The following is a 25,326-nucleotide window of genomic DNA, read 5'->3' on the forward strand; positions in this document are numbered from 1 at the left end:
CAGAAGAAGTCAAGCAGCAATGCGACAGTGTTGGGGTGTGGGAGACCTGGCTATGGTGGTTCTAAGGTAAGACATTATCCAAAATTAAGACCTAGTGCCTCTTTTGGAGGCAAAAAAAAATATTGTCTTATTGTCAGGGAAACATGGCAGATGTGGAGATTACCAGATAGGAAGGCATTTTTCTGGCTAATGTGTCAAATTTCTACAAGTACATTTCTAGGTCAAGATGATGAGATCATAGGAAGCTGTAAAGCATTCTGGCTTCTGATAGTGATGCTACTGACATCACTTCATAAGCAAATTGAGGAAAGGGACAAAGTAAGGATGCAAACAAAACAAAGACAGTAACATGATTCCCTCATTTTGAATGGAACATATTTGTTGCCCCAAAGATTTCATATTTTGATGAGGACCAAAAAATCTGGGAGCAGGGGATGTGGAGTGGAATATCTAAATGAAGGCATAGCTAGAAGGTGAAGTGGTGTAATCAAACAGTTGCATGGGTTTGCACAACTCACTTGTCAAAATAATGTAACCCAGAAAAAACTTTAATTTAATATAGTTGTTTTATTTGGAACACACAGAGAACAATTCTAAGTATTCCCATAGTCATTTCTATACAAATTAATATTAATTGAATTTTACAACAGTGGTTGTTAGTCAATCTGTCAGTTATAAATATTTTTTTTATTTGAACATTACTTTTTAATCTGGAAAAATATCATGACACTCAATAAGGAATGTTTTCAAACATACTACAATACAATACCAAATAAATGATTTATGACCAGGTTTCAGCCCTTGGCCTTAACCCAATGAAAATTACTTGTAAATTACCTGTCATGGTTAAAACTAATAGGAAATTTATTAATGAGTAAACTGCTATTGAGTTCAGTGGGACACAATAATACTTAGAACTAGATGGTTAAAGTTGAGATTTAGTGAAATACTACACTAAATATTTTTGTAACTCTACCCCTCAGAGCAAGATCTTCCAAAATAATTTCTGCAAACCAAAATGAATTTGGTTTGCAAACTTTCAAATATTTGGTTTGCAAACTTTCCTAAATATTTTGGCATTTTCATTCAGCCATTATAATTTAGAATATTAAAATGTATTCAAGCAAATGGAATAAAATATAGTAGTATATCTAAAATTTCAATTGATATTTCACATGTTTTAGAAGGGTGCAATACAGTTTGGGTTTCCATCATAATTAGGTCTAATTCTGATTTATGTTCTCTCGTCATGCTTTTTTGAAACATTGTGTAATTTTCTTCTGACCAAGAATTACATTTTTTTAAAAAAAGGTCTCCATAGCTACATAGAGATGCCAATAATATATCAAATGAGAAGGTGGAACAAAATATTCAGTGCATTCTGAACGGCTACAAATGGAATGGATGTCTTAAGCCTTATAAGGCACAATTTTTCCCTTTAAAATATCAAAATCAAAGCACAACCATTTTGAAACTATACACTCTAGTATTGGGAAAGGGATGCTGGAGTAGAGATTCTTTCAAGTGATTAAAACAAACCATAATGTAGTGCAACATGAACCTATCTGGTTATGTCAGTGGCTACAAGGTCCACTGACATGAAAATACAATTACACTAGGAGTAAATCTTGAATATATTTCACAGTACTTACTTTAAAATGAATATTATAGGATTGGACTAGGTTTTTGCTTATCTTAATGGGCTCTGGTTATAACTAAAGCCACATCATGCAAAAGTAAGGGAAGAAACATATTTTGTACACAATATCTTCCTAAAAATCTAATTTTTAGATTTTTGGTATCTGTTAGATACGCTGAATGTTATGCTTCTCCCACTCCTGCTTTGAAAAAAACCTAGATGCATAGGGCAATACCCCCCTCCTCCCACCCCATACCCACATTATTGCTATTTCCAGGAAAATTTCAAAGCAAATGTAATGGTTACTGATTTTCAAATAAGTACTGTAAGGTAGGTATGTCTTGGTCTTGTACAGATGCTATGGATTACTTTTCACCCAACATTCATAACTTAATATAAAAAGAACATACAAATATCCATATGGGCTATAGAATGTAATGTGGCTACTTATTTTATAAAAAAAAACTCTTAAGAAAAGGAAATCTGACAAATATTGCACATTAGATTTAACTCAGCTATGGGACTATCCAAGAAAAATAAATTAATACATGAACAGGAGCAGTGGAAATACACCTCAGTCAATCCTATATCTTTAGAAGGGCTATGTACTGGAAAAAGTCCTAACTGCTTGCATCCCATAAAGCAGTGGGTATCCCTAAATTAGTAAACCTTGAATATACTATAAACAGACATTTTTTTTTATCCACAGACACTTGAATATACAAGTTGAAGTGATGAATGAAAGGTAAAAGGTACTGTAGAACTTAATTGAGTCTGAAGTGAATACTGAAGCCCATTCAAAATAAATTTAATTTTGATTCACAATGTAATGGCATTTAAAAGAATCAAGCAAACTGTTTTGTAACATTGCCAAAGATATGAATGTTTTTATATATTCCATGAACTGTAGAAAATTTTCAAATAATATATTTTCAACAACAGAGATTTGAAAATTACAGTGTCTGTGCCCATGTATATGTACGTGTGTATCTACAGGTATACTTGTCTTATGATCACAACTGGGACCAGAATTTTTATTGCTAAGTAAGGCAGTTCTTAAGTGAATCATGCCCAATTTTATTACTTTTCTGCAATGATGGTTAAGCACATCACTGTAATTGTTAACTGAATCATGCAGTCATAAAGAGATTCTGGTTTCTCCTATTGACTTTACTTGTTAGAAGCTGGCTGGGGTGGTCACAAATAGTGATCACATGATCCCAGGATGCATGGGATTTTGACCACATGATTATGGGGATGCTGCCAGGTTCATAAGTGTGATGACCAGTCATAAGTCACTTTTTTCAGTGCTGTTTTAACTTTGGTCACTAAATGAATGGCTGTAAATCAAGGACTATCTGTATATATTTCTCATATTAATAAATTATTATAAAGCTATAATAACATTATTGCTATTCGTCTATGGTTCCAGTAGGAACAAAATAGGTAATAGAACTCAAAAATATTCTCATGAAGGCATTCAGCATAACACCAAATGATTCAGACACATTTTTTTAAAAAAATAACAAAAATATATATTTAGGTAAAATCTCTTCCTAATGTCCCGAGGTTAATGGCGGGTGGAAATCCAAAGAAGAGAATTTTCTCAGTCATTAGAAATAACAAAAGGGTAGATGATGTTTATAAAAAGTGAAACATCAAGTCAGAATGTAAAAGAAAAAAAAATAAACATAGAAATAATGCTTCCATTCTCCAGTCTAGAAAGTGGTCTTTTATTGATGATCTTTCTCACTGTATCGCTACTTTAGTCCAAGGTAAACAGCATTCATATGCTGTAATCTGGGATTACCAGTTTTGTAGGCCTCATCTACAATACTTCAAGCACTAACCTCACTTGTTCTTGCTTAATTAGGATATGTTGGTTAAAGAGTTATCAGATTGTGATTTATACTATGGCACTGTAAAATTTATTTACTTCATTCTCTTACATTTATATTTAGGAAAACAACTGATCTTTAAAATCTGCACCTTATTTTGAGATATGTAACAGTAGTAAATGATGTATTGAAAATTTGATAAAAACATTGCTTATATGCAACTCAAGAACTTTGACTGGAATAGCAACTTTGTTAGATTTTGTTTTATCGTTTAATAAAAGGCAGCACAAAAAATCTGCTGTACTGCTAGCTCTAATGCAGTGCATTTTCCACAAATATCATAGACATTCAAAGATTAGGCTTTGCATCACAAAATATCCACATTGTTATTGCACTGGATTGGCAGTGAATCAGTATATAAAAACAAAAGACAATATTCCCCATAGAATTCTATGGACTGATAATGCATACAAAGGAGAACTTGTATTGTTATATGGACTTATACTTCTGTCCATGTCTCCCAAGTCTGGTTAACTAGTCTGTATCTACATGATCAATAGAACAGTTGAATTTGGTACATTATTTGAAAAAAGGGAATATAATTTTACTATATATTCCTTTCTATTATGAGATTTGGCTCTACGATTTGCCTGATTTATATTTATGAATATGAACTAGATTCAATTTTAAAAAGTGCCACATTTTCTACGTGATTTTTAAAGGGTGCAAGTATTACATTTGCCTCAGTTAAAATGATTGTTTTCAGCTATGTGGACAATAGCAATGTGTCTCCTATAGCTGTCTCTGAATCTTGGCTGTGAGTAGAGCTGATTCCAGTGTCAGAGTCTGTATCATTTAGGTCTAAATTTGTCATTTTGTGAAGAAGGTCTGTGCCTGGAAAAATTTTTGTACAGGTTCCAGTTTTGTTGTCCTTCATTTCCTCTTCGCTGGTTGGGTACCTGAATACATTTTTATCGTTAGCATGCAAATCACTAAGTTCTTCTACAAGTAGTTCATATTCTTTTTCCTTCCTTTGAAGCATCGAATCCTGATATTTCAGTTCCTGTTCTATGCAATTCAGCTGAGAATGAATCCTTAGAGCATCTTTCATACTTCTCTCCAGCTCATTCTTAACACTTTCTAGATCAGCATTCTCCACTTTAGATGCTTCTTCTGTCCATAAGGCTCCATTTTTTTCACTTTCCTTAACCTCTTGTTCAATTTCAGCAGAGAGCTTTTCAATCATTAACTTGTGGTGCTTTAGTCCTTCCTCCACTTGCAAAATCCCATCACATTTGTTTGAACTTTCCTGCCGATGGCTATGAGACATTTCCATTAACTGTTCAGAACTGCTACAAGAAGAGGTTAAATAAGACTCTTGAACATAGTTTTCCCCATCACTTTCAAGCTGATCTAGATGGAATTTGGCTTCACACTCTTCAATTTCCATATCTAGTTCCTTCATTCTATTAATCTGTTGGTGAATAGTATGGTCTTGAGAAAGGATGAGATGGATTAGTGTCTCTATATTGTCTCTCTCTTGCAGAACTCCTTCCTGTTTAAGTTTGGCCAGTTTCCGAAAGGTTTTTCTAAGAATTCTCTTTTGTTTGTCCATTGACAACATCTTCATATAATTTGCTGGACTCAGATCCCAGTGCATCTCTAGGTTTGGAACTATCTTGGCTTCAGATGTCCTCCACAAGGGTAAGGGAAGGAAAGCATCTGCTTTGACCAAGACAAAGTGCAAATTAGGTTGCTCTTCCCCCCAGGCTTTCCAGAGTCTGAGCATTTTTGTGAGAGGTGGAAGAACCCGTTCAGAACCTCTCCATTTTTCTATAATGCAATAATCTTTAGGTTGTCCAAAGAGAAATCTCTTCTCTGCCAAGGTGGTCTGATGTTCTTCCAGCAAAGCTTCAACTACTTGCATGCAAGTTGTGTGTTTAGTCAATCCACTGACAATTTTCTCTTCCTGGCAAACCCAGACTATGATTTCTTGGTCACTGGAGCTCATTTCTTTTGCAGACGACCTGAAGTTAAAGAAACAAAAATATTTTATAAGCCAAATTGTAGCTTTGGGTAAACTCTAGATTATATTAAAATATGGACATCCTGCATTGAAACTATCATGTAAAATTTATACACATACAAGGACATGTTTGAGAAGTGTTTCACAAACACAAGAAGTGCTTGTGTTTGCTCCTTTGCTTTTGCTCTTCCTTTTAATTTTTTTATTTTTTGTTTGGTTCTGTTCAATTATAAAATATACCCCCTGCAAATCCCCAAAACCATGGATAGGCTTCGAATCTTAAGATAAATTGGAAGATTGTAGAAAAGGTGGTCAAGAATCTCATGACAAAATTAATTTATCCTACATTTTTAATATATATAAATTGTTACAAAAGCTATACATGCTCAGTCTTTAATCATATGCCTTATGTGCATTACAGTAATTCTCATGGAACTTAGTGAGATATATATTTGCATATACTTGTAGAGGACTGTATTGCAAGTTTAATTTAGTTTCACTAAAGCTTACAAAGACTAGCTATTACTCTATACAATTACACAGAATATAACAGAGTCAGCTTAAGGAACTGATTTTAATATTGGAGTTGGCCTGAGTAAACCCAGGTTCAAATCTCTACAGAATTCACTGGATGACTTTCCCCTCCCTCCCTCACCCCCAACTAACCTCACAGTATTTTGTGCAGAAAAATGAGATGCTGGAAGAACAACAACATGTAACCTGTCTTGAGCTCATTGAGAAAATACAAGATATAAATGAAATGAAATCTATCGACCAATCAATGAATTAGGGAATCAATAAATTAAAGAATGAAGCAAGCAAGCTAGCTATATTGAGTAATTTCCCTTTGGGCAAACTATAAATACATAAATTAAGCTAATCAGAATGAGAAAATGCAATGAATCTATATTTCTGAGTTGCATTTCATTTGTTACATTTTGCACTGTGATTGCCCTAAGTTGCATGTTTTCTTCTATGCACATGGTATCTTTTTGTTTGTTTGCTCTGAAATAGGCTTCCTTTTTCTATTTACATACTATGAGGAATCCTTCACAGAAATTCTGAACTATATAAAGAATGGTTGCTGGAATTGGGTATGTCCAGTTTAATGAAAAGAAGGACTAGGGGGTGACATGATAGCAGTGTTCCATTATCTCAGGGGCTGCTACAAAGAAGAGGGAGTCAAGCTGCTCTCCAAAGCACCTAAAGGCAAGACAAGAAGCAATGGATGGAAAGTAATCAAGGAGAGAAGCAACCTAGAACTAAGAAGAAATATCCTGATGGCAAGAACAATTAATCAGTGGAATGACTTGCTTCTAGAAGTTGTAAATGCTCCAACACTGGAAGTTTTTAGGAAGAGATTGGACAACCATTTGTCTGAAATGGTATAGGGTTTCCTGCGTAAGCAGGGGGTTGGACTAGAAGACCTCCAAGGTCCCTTCCAACTCTGTTACTCTGTTATATAGAAAATATATTTGTTGAAATGTACAGAAAATGAAGGGCCTTCATAAGACTTAATGTATAGACAGATCTTAGGAATGGTTGTTTGACAGATGTCTACTCAAGAGATGAAAAACAAAACAGGGAAATCAGGAAAAGCAAGGAAATGCATTTGTGGGAAATGAATAATCATGTAATAAAAAGCAAACTCATTAAAGTGACATTGCATAGAAACCACCTAAGATCATTAGGAAGTCTTATTTCAACTACCTGCTCCCCCCCACCACCACATACTAATTGAAAGAGAATATGGGATCAAGCGGTCTGCTTGAATTAGTTGCAGTGTTTGCAGTCATATGTCATGTTAAAATTGGCTCTTGCAAAGGCACTTCTTTCTAGGTTTTACCCACTAACTAATAATAATAAACCTTTTATTGTCAAAGTACAACATGTATACATTGAGATTAGCTGAGCCTCCCCCCGTGCTCTCTCCCCCCAACACACAGTGACAACAAACCCTCCATCCCACCACACTATGTGAACCAACTACACCACACACCGGCCTCCCAAGTCAATTCTGCATAAGATTATGTCCCATTTAAAAGCCTAACAACCCACGGATAAAAGCTATTTTTCAGCCTGTTGGTACGGCTGGCTATATTCCTATATCTCCTACCAGATGGTAGGAGAGTAAAGAGATACCGTCCAGGGTGTGAGTCATCCCTGAGAATCTTCCTCACTCTTCCAAGGCAACGAGCCCTGGCGATGTCATCCAGTGGTGTCAGGGAACAGCCCACAATGTCTTGTGCTGTGCTCACTACCCTCTGTAATACTTTCCTGTCCGCGGCTGTCAGACCAGCATACCAAAGCACAATACCATCGAGAGGACGCTCTCTATAGTAGACCGGTAAAAGTGGGTCATTAGCTGTTGTTCTACCCTGTTCTTCCGCAAGACCCTAAGAAAGTGAAGCCTCTGTTGGACTTTTCTAGCCACCTGAGTTGTGTTAACTTTCCAGGTCAGATCTTCACAGAGGTAGACTCCCAGAAATTTAAAGGAGGAAACTCTCTCTACACAGTTCTCTCTGATGTGAAGTGGGGCAGGTTCCTCCTTTTTTCTCTGGAAGTCTAACACCATCTCTTTCGTCTTGCCAATGTTTAGGTGCAAGTTGTTGTTAATACACCATATGGATAGTTTTTGTACCTCCGCCCTATATGCTGTCTCATCCCCACCTGGAATAAGACCCACCACAGTTGTATCATCTGCGAACTTGAATTGGCCAAAGATACCCTGCCATCCCTAGCAAAAGTATATGTGAGAGGCGAGTACTCACAGATCTATAAAAAAGGCACCTCAATGAGAACTGAACATGTTCAGTGTACATACTGGCATGCTGGCTGTTGGAGGGAAAAAAAATTAGAAAACTGAGGGGGGTGGAACGGAATACAATTTCTTGAAAAATAGCATGATCAAACAGATCTAATGTTCAACAGGAATGCTCCAGACTGCAAATTTGGTTAGAGACTTCCCAGCCTACAATGAATGTTTGAACCTTAATTAAAATCACTGGCATGGGATCTCTTTTCAGTCAAAGCATATGTGCGAAAGGAAACTTGTGAAGCTTGTGATGTAGAGTATGGTTTTGCTTTCTTTTTGTCCTTTCTCCAACAGCATGGAAAGCAACGTTTATAAGATTATAAGCCATCTTGAGGGACTGCCTTCTCACATTGTATTTGCCTGGACAAGATTGGCATGTTCCAGATTCTTTGATTAAGCAATGTCATTTAGCAGACTTTGGAACTGTGCCTCCTCTGTAGCAGTGCCTGCCCTCTGGAATGAGGTTCTCCCAATGATCCAGATGTCCCCAACTCTGCTGGTATTCAAAAGAGCTATGAAGAGCTGGATTTTCATTGAAATGGGAGAGTGAGACTCCTCACTTCATTCCATTTGGTCTGCAGCACTGGCTGTCTATTGTCAGCTTTATTGTAGTATTTTGTTTGATTATTGTGAGCCATCCAGAGTTGTTAGAAGCCAGGTGGCAGACAAACTATTATTATTATTCTCTGTTCAGAACAGTGTAAAGTTACTGCTATCAGTTCTTTAGCAGGTGTTGCGTTCATGTGCCTCAGGTTCTTCCCAAGAACCTAGAATGTTGTTATGTATCAGTATTAGTATGTGTGTGGATCCAAGCAGTGTGGCATTTTGCAAGTGACAGATGGAAATTTTGTCAATTATTTTCTAAGTGCTGTGCAAGATTTTTTGGTATAGAAATACTTTGCCTTGTCATGTCTCTTTTCTATGATATATTAGCTTCAGTGGATCGTCTTCACTGTCCTTCAGGTATTCTTTCAATGCCCCCCTTTTTTAATTCAACTGTCTAGTGTACTTGCAACATTCCACGCCTACCTATTTTCATTGTTAAGTCGTCTGCTGACATCATGAATGACAGGCATTGTTATTGTGGTTCATTGCATAATTAGCCAGATGTTTAGACTGGATTTGGAATTTTTATCCACTTATTTAGTCCTTCCCAAGGATCTGGGATAGATAGATGTAGTTTGGCGATGTTAAAGTATTGTTGTAGGATGTACGCTGCTCCAAGTAAAGCTACCTTTTGCAATTAACCGATGGTGATTTTGTCAGTTCTGATCATATTGAAGATGATCTTTGGGGATTGTGCCCAAGGACCCTATTTATTATTATATATGTGTAGAAAATATACTCAATAAAAATTATAGGAAATACAATTTTATATATGTATATTCTGAATCAGATGAAGTGATCATTTTTACAAATAAGTATAAGATGCTGATATAAAACAAAAGGGCAGTAACAAAAGGGAAAGTACATGCCCCAAAGTCTCCATTCTGGATGTTTTCTAAAAAGGTTTATATATAATTTTTATTAAAGTTTTTTAAAAATAAAAATAAAAACAATACATATTTTGAAAGAAAAAAATGAATATATCTCTTTGAGTTTTAAACTGCACAACAATATTTTAAAATAAATGCATAAGGAATAAGAATACAAAATAAGTGATAAAGCAGAGGACACATAAAAGAACCGTTGCAATCTAATTAATGGAAGTCTAAATCTTAAAAACTTAAAGAATGGATCCTCTTGTAGAAAGGAACTAGTTAATCAGAATGGAAAACAATAGCTATCGTATGTGTGATCTGTCTGAAATGGTGTAGAGTTTCCTGCCTGGGAAGGGGGTTGGACTAGATGACTTCCAAGGTCCCTTCCAACTTTATTATTATAATAATATTATTAGAAGCACACTGGGTCAACATAATATCCATTTAAAATTTAAAACAAAGTGGCAATTGTACTGATGCATGCAGTCTTTATGTATGTTTGTATGGTAAAAAGCTTTTCTTCATCTCTTAAAGTCTAAAATCAGAAAGAGGGAGATGATGGAAAGATCTCTGCAATGGATGGGCAGGCATCTGTCAGGAAATCCTTTATGCAAAGGATGTCCTGCTCTAGGGCAGAGACATTGGCCAGACAATTCACGTTGTCATTTTCTATCGTTACAATTCTATGGCATCACAAATTGCCCTTTCCTGGGTTAGGATGCTGAGCTTGTCGATCAGAAGGTCAGCAGTTTGGCAGGTCGAATCCCAAGTGCCGCGTAACAGAGTGAGCGCCTGTTACTCGTCCCAGCTTCTGCCAACCTAGCAGTTCAAAAGCACGTAAAAATGCAAGTAGAAAAATAGGGACCACTACGGTGGGAAGGTAACAGCGTTCCGTGTGCCTTTGGCGTCTCATCATGCTAGCCACATGACCACGGAGACGTCCTCGGACAAGCGCTGGCTCTTTGGCTTTGAAACGGAGAGGAGCACCGGCCCCTAGAGTTGGAAACGACTAGCACGTATGTGTGGGAGAACCTTTACCTTTAAATAAAACAGGAGTTACTTTTGATTACCTTCAGCTATCATTTCAACATCCTTCAGGCTCTCTAGAATTTTAAACAGTAACAACATTACCCATTTCATAAAGCTAAATAATATGTTGCTGGGGCTTCCACTGAAAAAGAATTTAAAAATATAAATTATATACAGTAATTTTAAGCCCTTTGTGCCACTTTGCAGATGTTCTGGCTAGTCCTAAACGTCTCACAATCTGAGGCTATCTCTGTCTAAAAGAGAGGTTTACTACTGTAATAGTGTGGCAATATTAAAATGATTATGGTTTTCAATTATAAATTGAATTATGCAGTCTGGAGGAAACTATGGATAAAGATATTTACTTAATAAAATCTGACATTCTAAGAAGGAGATTGGTTGTTTTAATCTCTGAGTTTGTCAAAGTAAAAAATTACACCAAATAGTTAACAATGAGAGAAAGCAACATTATGGATATTTCAGATTCACTCTTTAAGAATTCTAACGTAAATTATTAGATCTTCACCTTAATGACTACCTAAGCAGGATTTTTTTTTCTTTTTGAAAAAAAAAATACTAATTAATCCATAATGGGCTGAGAGATGAAGACTGGGGAAATGATATAGACCAGAAATAAGAACGAGGCACTCATTAGTATGCACTACTTAATGTTTCATATACAGACTGTGTATATGTGTAATATCTCTCACCTAAGAAGATAGTATTGACTAATTTGAATAGAAGCCTAATAGGCAAAAGCAATATCCATTAATAGCTTCTGAGGAGATAAAAGAAAGATAAGAGGTAAACTTTTTCTTGATAGTTATACATATCTTGAACAGTTTTACAACATTGGTAATACATGTACCTGTTCTATTCCAGTCTACGACCGGCCCGTTTGGAATGTCAGGGACAACCACTTTTTTATATTCAATAGGCTGGAATTAAGCCAACCAAATTTATTTGTAAAAACTAAATGAAACAGTTCAAAACAGAGTTAAACAAATACAGACCGAGACTACATCAGAAGCTCTGCAAACGGTTGCCTTCATCAACCAGCACCTCCCACACATTCCCCTTTTAAACAGCAGTCTCAAGGCGTGGCTTCTCTTTACCTTCTCCCGAGGTGCCTCATTGCTTTTCTTTGTTCATTTCTGCTAGTCTGCCTCCTGCTTCAAGTGTCCCTGAACAGAGCCAGCTGTGGATCGTCTTCTTCCAATCTTTCAGGCTCACACAGCTGGGTCTGAGGAGGAACAAGATGGGAGGGGCCTGGCTGAGAGCTCTGCGGTGCATCAAAACGTTCCTCTGCAACCAAAGGCTCTCCAAACCCCTCCTCCTCCTCCTCTTCAGAATTGTCCGACTCAGCTGCTGAAACCACAAGCTGATGCTGAATCACAACAGTACCAATGTTGTAAGATTCATAACAATAATTAAGAATAAAAAAAAGCAATCAGGAGCATTTTCCTGACAGAGCAATTAATCAGTGAAATGAGTTGCTTCCAGAAGTTGTAGGTAGTCCAACACAAGAGGTTTTTATGAAGAGTTTGGACAATTAATTGTCTGAAGTGGCTGGACTATAAGACCTTCAAGGTCCCTTCCACTTCTATTATTCTGTTATTAATTTCAAATTTTAATTTGTGGAAAATGTGGGGATTCATCAACTTGGCTTGAAAAATTCTAAATGGCTAATCATAATTGTCCTCATTTTATCTTGTAAACATTATAGCACAATCTCTCAACTCTAATTTAGTAGGTGAGCAGGACATTAATGCAGTGGAATTGCTATGCTTAATCAGCAATAGTCAATAGCATAGATGTTTGATATGAAGGTGATATAATTGCAGATATTCATAACTATTAAAAACCCCTTCATCTTTATAGCTGAGTGAGAAACTCTGCAGTCTTGAATGTTGTGCAGCTTAGAATAAATCCATCTTTCTGTCCACTACAGTAGAGTGTTCATACTGGGATGGTTAGCAGAAACAGGTGAGACATGCTGAAAAAGAAGACAATACTGACCTCTCAGTTTACAAAATGTAGATGTTTCTGTTGAATAACTAACCTGCCTTAGAAGCAAACATACAAAAACTTCATGATGGGAATCTGTATTATATAGATTACCAAGTGATCTAATATGATCCTAATATGGCCCAAATATGTATTAGAACTGAGAGTCCTGCACAGAGTCATAATTCAGAAAAAGTAATTGGGGATTTAGAAATTATTTTATTCAACCACTGAATTATAATCTATGGTACTAATCAGTATGTACTTTAAACCTTTTAGCTAAATTTACTATTTCTTTCATCTCTAGACATTTGTTAATACCAAATGGGTCGAGCAACATTATAAAATTGCAAAATTTAAAGCAGCTGGTTTTTGTCAACTCATATTTCATAAGGTGAAATTAATAAGATCTAACATCATATGGTCGTCTATGGCAAATTATATTATAATTCTTTAATTATAGATAATCCTGGTAATACACATCAAAGATACCCTGAACTCTGCTTCTGCTTGTCAGTAATAATTTCACATCATAAACATTTTTGATCTACCACTCAAATAGTAGTTGATATAATTAATATTTATTGTCAAGGAAATACTTCATGGCATATGTTCTTATGAAGAAATAAAATGTTTTCATTATCATCTGACACTGATTCTTCTTATTACAGCTCTCTGCCTCTGTTCTAGCCATTGAAATAGCCCTTCTCATTAATGTCTTCAATGTGTGGAATACTGTCCCAGCCCTATTGGTATTTCAGAGACTAAACCTGTTCCAATGTCCATTTGATTTTAGTTTTATTAATTGTATTGCTTTAGTTTAACTAACTTATTGTGAGCACTATGTGCCAGGTATCATATTTTCATTTTTTGACTTGTATCCCACTGAGAGTTTTCTACATTTAAGGCAGGCTAGCAATATTGTAAAAATTATTTATTTATTCTATCAATTTATTTTGCCACCATCTTGCAAATAATTGCAAATAATCAGTTGCAAATAATCACTTTTAATTCACATAGCTCCAAAGTCTTGAGTTTTTATAATAGTTTTTCAAAGTTTATTTCTTTTCTTTTTAGATAAAAACCAATGTCTCCAGTAAGAATAGGAAAACTTTTAGTACCAAATTTCAAAAGTATATGCATCCAATTAGATTAAAGTTGTTCTTATAATTGCTCTATTTCCCCTGATAGTCAGTCGCCACTGTTCTTAGAGGGTGGGGTAGGAATTCCCTTCCCTCTCTCCTCACAGAGGGAAAAATACTTTGGGCAGCTTTTGCAGGAAAGATATTTAAAATCTTAAGAGAAAATCAGATCTCACCGAGTTTCATCCACGTTGCTTTAAAGGTGCTTGGTCATAATTTTGACTTCTGCTGTCAGCAGCTTAATGACAAGCCATATTGCTATGGCCAGTCTTTCCCCCGCCGGTTTGGAGAGCTGCCCTGGATCAAGTGGAAGGGCTGCTGCCCTCCCGCAATCAAGTGGGGGGTCCCCTCCTTGCTCATCACCCCTACAGGGTGACTTTTGACCCTTTCCAGGGTCCCCCAGCAGGATGAAATCGGACAGAGAAGATGGAGCTCGCCTTCATGCTTCCGCAGGTACCACAATGGCAAATCGGAAGTCCCTTCTCCCCTTTCTTTCCTCTTACCTAGAAGGGAGGAACTATGCTTGCTTTATTTTTATGACAAGTATGGAATTCAATTTGGAAATCTTTCATTTTGGCCAGGAGAGAGAGAAGATGCAACATCTTTGCTAAGTAGCCACAAATAATCCAGGTTGATGCTTTCCTACTGTAATCCTTAATCAGACATTGCACTTGCTACAATTTAAAACAAAATTTCCAATAACAGATTTCTAGTATTTCTACAAAAATCAAAAGAGTACTCATGCCAGGCTTTCATTTACAGTTCTCCCTTTTTAAATATAATTTAACCAGTAAACAAATAAGTATTTGTTAAAGCTTTCATGGTAGGAGTATTCAAGTTACAACTGCATTTCATTTGAAATTCAAAGCTTTCCATGCTCTGTGCTCAACTGAATCCTAGGTATGCTGGTTATTTCTTTTGTAACTTTTCAAAACCTCTTTCATGGTAGAAGTAATATAGCACAACTGATAGATCTAATGAAACTGTGCATAAAAGTATGTATTTATTGTATATCTACCTTCTATCATTAAATTCTGGTGAGATATTGCTTAAAAGGATATGACACATCTCTCTCTCTCTCTCTCTCTCTCTCTCTCTCTCTCTCTCTCTCTCTCTCTCTCTCTCTCTCTCTTTCTTTCTTTCTTTCTTTCTTTCTTTCTTTCTCTCTCTCTCTCTCCTCTCTCTCTCTCTCTCTCTCTCTCTCTCTCTCTCTCTCTCTCTCTCTCTCTCTCTCTCTCTCTCTCTCTCACACACACACACACACACACACACACAAACACCCCTCAAAATTCCTTATGTGGAAATGTTAGCTAAATGAATCAGTTATAACTTCTACGGTTATTTGGATCAGGCACAAGGACACATAACCTGTAGTTTTCTAAGTTTGACTAAGCCATAATGAATGTTCAACCCAGAGACAAATTTAAGAAAGAAGAATATTCAAAGAGCACATGAACACAGGAAACTGATATCCTAAGTATAATCTTTTCTCCATCTAGTCCGGAATTCTTCCCATTGGCTGTCAGCGACCCTACCACCCTAACCAAGGTATCTGATAGAAATTTTACAATTGTGTCTGCAATCTTGTACTTGCAAATGAAATCATTTGTTTGTTTGTATTGCGCCTTTATTATTTTGGCAAATAACTCCATGTGGTGAACATATCTAGTACTCTTTCCTTTTTCTATTTTCCCCTCAGCAACAATCCCGTGAGGTGAGCTGGACTGACAGAGAATGACTGGCCCCAAGGTCACCCAGCTGGCTTTCATGGCTAAGGGGGACACTAGAATTCAGGGTCTCCTGCTTTCCAGCCTCTGCCTTGACCACTAGACCAAAGTGCCTCTATCAAAGTATCAGCCTATCCCCAGGAATAACATGGAATAACATTGAACTACATCTGAATTGGGGGACAACAATAACAAAAAGAATAAATAAATAGTAAATATCAAGACAATCCACCTTTATTTTACATTTATCCATGATGCCACAGTTGTCCAGTTCATCTCATGGAAATGAGTTTTCTGAAAACCAAGAATTAAAAGCATTCTTAGGGACTTAGCCCTGACGCTTTTCATCAGCACACTCTAACTTCATTATTAATTTTTTTTACAAATTTACTTTTCTTTAAATTAAATTGCTTTACTCTGGTATTTCGTAGTACTCTTGATTTATTTCATAAGTCTCTTCTGTTCACGGTTGCTAGTGAACCTTCTATTGTCATCACATTCTCAAAATAACCAAATGTCAGTATAAACATGCAACTGAAGTAACCCGTGGTATAAAGTGGCCTTATTTATCATTATCTATTGGAACTCTATGACAACCAAGTAATGAACAAATAAGAAGTACAATGCACAACAGAATCAGGTTTCTGTCACCTGAGCTCACAAGATGCAGTCATAGTTGCTTTACAATGAGCTTGGACTAAAGCCTGAATAAATAGCCCTTGTGGAAAGAGCAAGTTTGAACAAAACACTGACATTTAATGAAATCTGTTTCATTTTAGTTTTATCATCTGGATAGTCAACTTAAGAATTTGACATGCTTGTATTTTACAATTTCAGTATGTCTTACCTTGAACCAGGTTCATTTAGAAGAATACACACACAAAGCATGTACCTGTGGAGTTGGTCCAAAGTATTCTATCAACCTGATATCATGTAATAGGATTCCAAAGTGCAGTTTAAAAATTGATGGAGTTGCAAGCAAGAGAAAAGGATTCCATTACCTAGATTGAAATGTGTTATGGATTCCTGTGAACAAGCAAGATAATGTGAAGAAATCCCAGGTTTAAATCATATTTAGGGTAACTAAGCAGTGACAATACTACATAATTTTCATGGGAGAAATCACTTTTAATTCACATAGCTCCAAAGTCTGACAGGAAGTAAACTATTCCAAAGGTGGAGACACCTGGTATTTGCCTGTTCTGTTAGTTCTTAATAAACAGATTTACACAGAGCAGGTAGTCTTAAAAGTAACAAGCACCATAGGACCTTGTATATAACAACCAGCATTTTGAATTGCACCCAGAAAATGGCCATCTGGAGAAAGAAGATGCAAATTAGACAGCATGTATTACAACACAAATGCTCCCCTTTTCATGCTTACATTATGGGATGCAAGTATGAAATGTAAAGGGTATAACTTGGTCATTTATATGAAAATAAAGGTATACACCTGCGTCCGGCGTCAACCTCCCTCCGTCCAGTGCGCTCCCACAGAGAGGGCCTCCTCAGGGTGCCTCCGATCAAAGAATGTCAATTGGTGGCCCCTAGGGGGAGGGCGTTCTCTGTGGGCGTGCCAGAACTGTGGAACCGCTTGCCGGTCGAGCTCCGGATGGCCCCCGACCTTCGCTCCTTCCGGCGGGATCTAAAAACTTATTTATTTGAGCAATCCGGCCTGGTTTGATGGGTTAAGGGCTGCGTTTTTAACATGGTTTTAATTACTGTTTATATCGGGCATAATATTTAATTGTTTTTTAACTTTTGTACTTCGTTTTTAATATTTATTGCCCTGTACACCGCCCTGAGTCCTTTGGGAGAAGGGGAGTACAAAATTTTAATAAATATAATATAATATAATATATGTATTTGAGACTTTTTTGGATGATAATTATAACTGTCAACAGAATGGAATAAATGTTGCTCAGGGTTGTACTGTTATGTCCTTGGTGCTCTTTGAGCTGGGTTGTTTATTTGCAGATGTTCCATTACTCGACTAGGATGTTACCTAGCTCAGAGAGTACCAAGGACAGTTATAATTGCTTTCTGTTCAGGTTTTTTCAAAGTGCCTTTCACCATCTTCCTACCTCTGTTTGTTTCCTTCAACAACCTTCCCCACTCTGATGCCTTTCGAATTTGCAAGAATTTATTTATTTTTTTTAAAAGAAAGAAATATCCAGTAGCTGAAATTCTCCACACAGTTTATAATAAAACACATTAAAAGATATCATATGAATAAAAATATGTTGAGTAAAATAAACAAAAATGCAAAATGAATTTCCATATACTGTAAACAGCATAAATAGTCATCGGATTTGTTTCATTTGAGACTGGCTTATTGGTGTAATATTCTTATTAATTTATTAAATAATTTTATTGATTTAGTGTATGGCATCTATAGAGGATCTACATGCATTCTATCAAGTATTTATTTATTTTTATTTTATTTATTTTATTATATTTAAATACCGCCCTTTCCCGAAGGACTCAGGGCGGTTTACAGGGTGATTAAAACAAAAAATACAAAAGTTAAAAACAGTTAAAAATTATATCCGCCCCTGAACAAATAAAACCCCAGTTAAAATTAAAATTAAAATTAAAATTCTCAGCCTGGGCCAGAGAGCTCGAAGAGCCAGGTCTTCAGGTCCCGGCGGAATGAACAAAGGTCGGGGGCAGTCCTAAGCTCCACTGGCAGCTGGTTCCAAAGGGCAGGCGCACCCACTGAGAAGGCCCTATCCCTGGGTGTTGTCCGCTGGCAATCTCTTACCGGCGGTACCTTGAGAAGACCCTCCCTGTGGGAGCGCACTGGACGAAGGGAGCTTGATGCTGGCAGCAGTTGTTCCCTCAGATAACCCGGACCCAAGCCATTTAGGGCTTTATAGGTCATCACCAGCACCTTGAATCTCACCCGGAGGGCAACCAGGAGCCAATGCAGCTCGCGGAGTAGAGGTGTTACATGGGAGTATCGGGAAACCCCCATCACAACTCGCGCGGCCGCATTCTGCACCAGCTGAAGCCTCCAAGTGGTCCTCAAGGGCAGCCCCATGTAGAGAGCGTTGCAGCAGTCTAGACGGGAGGTCACGAATGCATGAGTGTGATAATATGATAGAAAGATAGTACTAATTGACCCTATTAATTAAGAGGGAGGGAGCAAAATAGACAAAGAATCTCATAGGACCTTAAAGGCCCATCATGCTCCTTCAAGCAAAAGCCCTGGTAAATTTGGTTAGTCTGAAAAATGCTATTAGGCTCCATATCCTAAAAAGATTGCTAGTAACATGTGCATGCAAAAATACTTTCAATTATTTTTTTGAGTTTTTCTAATATTTTATGATAACTTTTATTCTATATATCTATTTGTTTAAATCTATTTTTCTTTAATTCAGGTATAAAAGCTTATATCTGCTGCTTATCTTGAAGCAATTGTCAGGTACAATGTAATTAATGGATGTGCATACAAAAAGGGTTTCTAAGGTCAGGGATAAAGCAATAAATACTTTCATAAAAGAGTGGAAACTCCATATGGACTTTTTGGCAAAAATATGCTGATTAAAAAGGGATAAATATGGAAGAAGGAAACCATGTAGTAAAAAATTAAAAAGGTATAGAAAGTGTATCAAAGTACTTGAAGTTAAATGTATTAATCCCTGGTAGTATCAAATAAATTGTGTGTTTCACTGAGAAGAGTAACCTCAGCCTTGGTGGAGCAGTGGGCTAATGCCTCCTTAAGTAACACCAGCTGCTTGCAATTAGTGCAGGTTCGAGTCCCACCAGGCTCAAGGTTGACTCAGCCTTCCATCCTTCCGAGGTAGGTAAAATGAGGACCCAGATTGTTGGGGGCAATAAGCTGAATTTGTAATAATGCCGCTTGGGGGAGGAGCGAAAGCCCTAATAAGCAGGCATATACATAGAATGAAGGCTACTACTGCTAAGCTTGTAAGCCGCCCTGAGTCTTTGGAGAAGGGCGGGATATAAATGGAATTAAAATAAATAAATAAATAAACATTCCCAAAATTATTTCATTACACTATGATTAGAGTTTTGTACTAATTAAGCTAAAAGCCATTAAAATTTTTTGCCATTAGCTATTGTAAATTTATATAAATAATCTCTCAGGATCAGATTGTTTATTAGATTATATAATTGGTTTTTGGATAAAGTACAAGTCCATGCTTACTTATCAAGTCCACTGACTAATTTTGAAAAATATTTTTTTTTCTTAAAATGGACTTGCTGCATTGATGAAATTAATTTAAATTAATTTAAAACTATTAAAAAACTATTAAATGTTAACTTTAGAAGAAACACAGGATGAAAATATGTTATATAGCATTGTAATGCTGGAACATCTTTATGGCCATAAGTAAGCATAAAATGTACATGCTTTAGAGAAAACAGATTTACAGATCTAAAAGATTTTGGTAATAAAAAGTATTTTAAAAAACAGGACATTTAAGTAAGAATTGATTAAAATTGTCAGTAAGAAAGCATATATGGCAAACACATTAAATCATCTTCTTAACGAGAAGGAATGGAGGAATTTTAAAAAATGTTGGACCAAAAATGAAGTGAAAGAAATCCTGCTCCATAGCAGTAGTTGCAGTGAAAAAGAGTACATTTCTGCTTATCTTGTAACTGACTAGATTGGGGTGGCACTACTTTTGTGGATTGTGAAGCATCTTCACCCTCAAGATGTGAGAAGGAGAGTGGTATGTGTTAGAGGGTAGCATGACAAATTGGCATTGGTTTTTTTGCAGACAAACCTAATCAGATTCCCCTCAGTCTGAACTCTGGTGTTGGGCAGGTGAAAGAGGCTATCTTGACAACTGCTTGTCAAGACACTAAGGATTCTTTACAGTTTGTAGATTGCAAGGAGGTAGAGATCGTATGGGGGGATAAAAGTAACCAAACCAGTCTTTCTATTGGGAATAATCTACAAAAATAAATATCACCTGGTTCACACCTAAAACATGTTGATATGTGATGTCATCAGATAATTTAAAGCAAATCTATCTAGAACTACTTCTTCTAACTTTCTTCATTTATGACTCTTTCTTTCTATAGGTATTCCTTGTTGTTGTTGTTAGTTGCGAAGTCATGTCCGACTCATCACAACCCCATGGACAACATTCCTCCAGACCTTCCTGTCCTCTACTATCTTCTGGAGTCCTTTTAAGCTCATGCCTACTGCTTCAGTGACTCCATCCAGCCACCTCATTCTCTGTCATCCCCTTCTTCTATTGGCCTCAATCTTTCCCAGCATTAGACTCTTCTCCAGTGAGTCCTTCCTTCTCATTAGGTGGCCAAAGTATTTGAGTTTCAACTTCAGGATCTGGCCTTCTAAAGAGCAGTCAGGGTTGATCTCCTCTAGGACTGACCAGTTTGATCGCCTTGCAGTCTAGGGGGCTTGCAGGAGTCTTCTCCAGCACCATTGGTCCTGTCCATGGGGTTTTCATGGCAAAGATACTGGAGTGTGTTGCCATTTCCTTCTCCAGTGGATCACATTTTGTCAGAACTCTCTGCTATGACCTGTCAATCTTGGGTGGCCCTGCACAGCATAATAGCTTCATTGAGTTACACAAGCCCCTTCACAGCGACAAAGCAGTAATTCATAAAAGGGATAGCTATTCCTAGGAAACCAAATAAGCCATTCCATTACAAATGGCATTTGTATCTTGAAAATAAATACTTTTTTTGGCAAATATCAATATTTGTTTGTGGATATTATTGCCATTTCACTTTTACTACATCCCACATTTTATTTTTAATTTTCCTGATTTTGTCCATTTTCTATATCAATTTTAAATTGGGAAGAAAGATCAGCATAGAAATTTATATGCTAACAAATTCAACTTCAGGTTGCTGAAATGTACTGATTGTAATCCATCCTTATTGAGTTAGTGAGTTATTAGTTAAGACTTAAAAAAGGAATCTTAAAAGTCCAGGTTGTGAAGAAGATGAGATTTGATGGAAGTTAGACTTAGCTTTATGAACGGATTTCCACAGTACAATAAAATAATTGAAAATATTTTAAAAATTGTTTAAAACACAATCAAAGAGCTTTAATAGTCTGTTGTTAATTTTTGATTGCTCCATTTTTTTAAGATACCACAAGAGTCTGTATTATTTCCAAGACATAATTAAATCTTTTGGTTAATGTGACATATCTTCATTTTGGCACACACATTCCTTCAATATGTACTCAATGATATTTAAAAAAAAATATTAAATTGATGTGGCATGACTCCAATTGCTCTACATGCCTTGCAATACAGTAAACAATATAACAAAGAACAGATAAAGAGTTGGATAAAGAGAAAGAAGAACATGATGGCTTCTCTGCAAACCACTAAACATCCTACCAACAACTGATATGCAGCAAGGGGGGCACCAACTATTGTAGCTTCCTGTGAGAACAGCCAAGTCTTTATGGCACCAGTTGGTGATAACACTAACATTTATAAAACCAAATATGTCAGGTATCAAATATCACAGCTATTTGGTGAATATAATTGTCTGTATGTTCATTGTGATCTACCTCCTGCATTTCATTTTATTCCCACTTTTCTTACAAATGGATATGTCTGTTGTTCTCTTAAGATAATATTCCATGCATCTCATGAATCAGATTTAGTTCCAGATTTAGTTTATGCTGTAATAAAGCATAAAGAGTCCATTCTTGTTACTTGAGTTCTTACACCTACATTCTTAATTTTTTTATGCCATTATGTTCTTCAGTTCTTATTAAGTACTTACTATGATTGCTCTTTGGTTTTAATTCCCTTAAACAGGAGTAAACCGTAAATTCCTAACCACCAGAAACTCTTGATTCAACCACATGCAACTTGCAACTTCAGATTCTAATCACAAAAATGATTGTTAGACATAACACAAACTTTCTGTGGAAGAATTGATTAACATATACAGTGTGTGTAAGTAATAAAATAAAACCCAGCATATTAACATAATCATAGAAGAGAACAGCTGATGGAGGTCTAAGAAAAATACCGGAGCTGGAAACATAGGAAATGTTAACTTGAGGACTGTTTGCAGTCTTTTGAAAACAAGCACCTCCTTTTATGCAGCTCCTATTGCTACCCATCAAATGGCAATGCAGAGCTAGAGGTATCTTTCCTTTTTTATTGATTTACTGATTAGTGAAGGACATCAGAAACTGTTCTACCCCACTCACACACACCCCAAAAAAACTGTCTTAGGAAGCTTCTTTTGAGCAAGTCTTAACAGATGAAGAGCAAGCAAACTGGAGAGCCATTTTGGTGTAGTGATTAAGGTGCTCTCCTAAAAACTGGAAGACTGTTCGAGTACAAAAGCCAGCTGGGTGACCTTGGACTAGTCACTTTTTCTCAGCCCAACCCACCTCACAGGACTGTTGTGAGGAAAATAGGAGGAAGAAGGAGTATTAGGTATGTTTGCCACCCTGAGTGGCATTAAAATCTAAGAAATGCCACCCTGAGTGGCATTAAAATCTAAGAAACAAATGTTTGGATATTCATTGACATACACTTTCTAACAAATGAAGATTTGTTATGAAGATTTACTTGCATTACAGGTTTTTAGATTGGGTCCTAAACTATCAGTCTTGCTGAAATCATTACCTGCAATCATGTGTAACTTCTTTTCACACCCAGTGAATCATTAAACATCAGGGGATGGCTATTTTACATCTGTTGAACTATTGCAGCACTTGGTAATTAAGGCCTAACCAGTTATTATGTTAAGACTACCAGACTGGGATCTGCTGAGAGGAAGACTGTCTCCAAAATCTTGCCTGATTTCTGAAAACTCAATTATTTTAGGCCCTATAACATAAACCTCTTCATGGATAATATTTTTTCATACCTCAAGGCAACTTACTACTTTGACTCAGTCCCCACCCCCCCTCAAGTCTTACATTCTTTCTCTGGGTTTTGTTTTTTTTGGCAACTATCCTGTTATCTAGGTTTACTTTTTTCATCAAAGTAACCTCAGAGTAGCTACTGTATTCCATTCAGGTTTGTTTGAAATTAAATCCCACTGATTTGGAAGATGCATTTTTAACATTTCAGTAATGATTTCAAAGAGGAATTGTATTACCTTCCAAGAGACTTATAGTGATTATTAAAAAAATAAAAAAAAATAAAAATGGCCAGGAAACTGTTTTCCAATTCTTGTAGAAAATTCCTAATGTGTAATTATTGTAAGCATAGGAGAAAAAGAGGTGTGGCTTGCCATCAGGGAACATAATGATAAATAATAATTAACAATAAATTTATTTCCAGAGTTATGTCTCTTGTTTGAAATGTCATATGAATTATCTTTTTAAAAAACTTTCTACCAAGCTCATTTCTGGGAAAATGTCCAAGGCTGACAATGTCTTTCTTATATACAACTGCAAAGCCTGTCTATGCATTTTAAAGTATACAAGAGACATCTGACAGTGCAAGTAAGTGTGAATCAGACAGCAGCCAAGTACTTTTTAACATATCAACCACTTACCTTTTCCACAACTACGGGGAAAAAAATCACTTCTTAGTGCTCACAGGCAGTTAAGGGATTGCTGTTCAATTTAATATAATTGGCATCTAATTAACCAGACACAAATATCAGTAAAGCAACAAATAACTCAAGTCAGATTTGTGGTAAGCAAATCTGAATTAATCTCACTTGAGCTATCCAGGGATAACTGGATAGGGTTGACATAACTGGAAAAGAACTTGGCTTTGGCAACATCAGCAAAATGAACAAAGACAGATCACCAAGAGGTGAAGCACAGCTCTAATATTTCACAAATTATGAATATTAGCATATCAAGTGATGCCATCAAATTCCATTAGTGCAAAGCTGTTTACACAGACACAATCTCATACTGAAGATCTTTCTGAATATTTTCTTACTCCTTACATCCATCTGTGGGGGGGGGGAGAGAAAGATCCTCTTTACTTATGCAGAGAAAGTGATATTTTTGCTATCAGGTCATTTTTGATGAATTTGTTAATTAGGTTTATATATTACCTTTTGTCATGTTTCAGAGATCTCCTAATATCTGGCATTCAGTCATGCATTGATCAATTTCCTCATTTAACATGGCAAATGTTCTGTATTAATACTTTGAAATTTAATTTGTCTGTTTTACATCTTGCTTTATGTAAACCTAATATAATGGTTTATAGTTATGCATTTAATAAACTTGATAACAAAATCCTGTTCCTTCATGCTTTTTGTTGTTTATTTGTAAACCATCCCATTCATACACCTTCTGAGCTTTATACAAGTAAGAAAAATATTTGAAAGCAACAGAACTTAACATAAAGAGATCTATGGCTCCCACCTTAATGATATTTAGGGAGATATTAAAAGCTACATTCTCAGGCTTTGAGACAGGGTGGTGGTTGAACCTATGTCAGATGGGCATTTTGCTTATTATATGTGCATTTGACATACCTTTGATTTTACAGTTTGTTTCATATATATTTTTTTCTTTTTAAATTGTAAATCATCTGGAGTCCCTGGGAACTGGACAACCTACAAATTGTAGAAATAAGGTGTAGAAATAATAAAAAGCTAATAGCATTCACAGCTATTATTGGTTGCTGCTATTACAGTGAATATGTGAAAGCTTTAAGGA

General features: G+C 36.2%; 1 protein-coding gene across 1 annotated transcript in view; it reads right to left on the reverse strand.

Annotated features, from left to right (window-relative positions):
* Positions 1–652: 652 nt before the first annotated feature.
* RASSF9 (Ras association domain family member 9) overlaps positions 653–25,326 on the reverse strand; it is a 35,287-nt gene continuing 10,613 nt past the window's right edge. Inside the window, exon 2 of the mRNA XM_081332028.1 lies at positions 653–5,504. Coding sequence (XP_081188154.1) covers positions 4,244–5,504 — 1,261 coding nt within the window. The 3' untranslated portion in view covers positions 653–4,243. The remainder of the gene's footprint in view (positions 5,505–25,326) is intronic.

This window comes from Vipera berus (genome assembly GCF_964194415.1).
Source record: "Vipera berus genome assembly, chromosome: 6".
NCBI lineage: Eukaryota > Metazoa > Chordata > Lepidosauria > Squamata > Viperidae > Vipera > Vipera berus.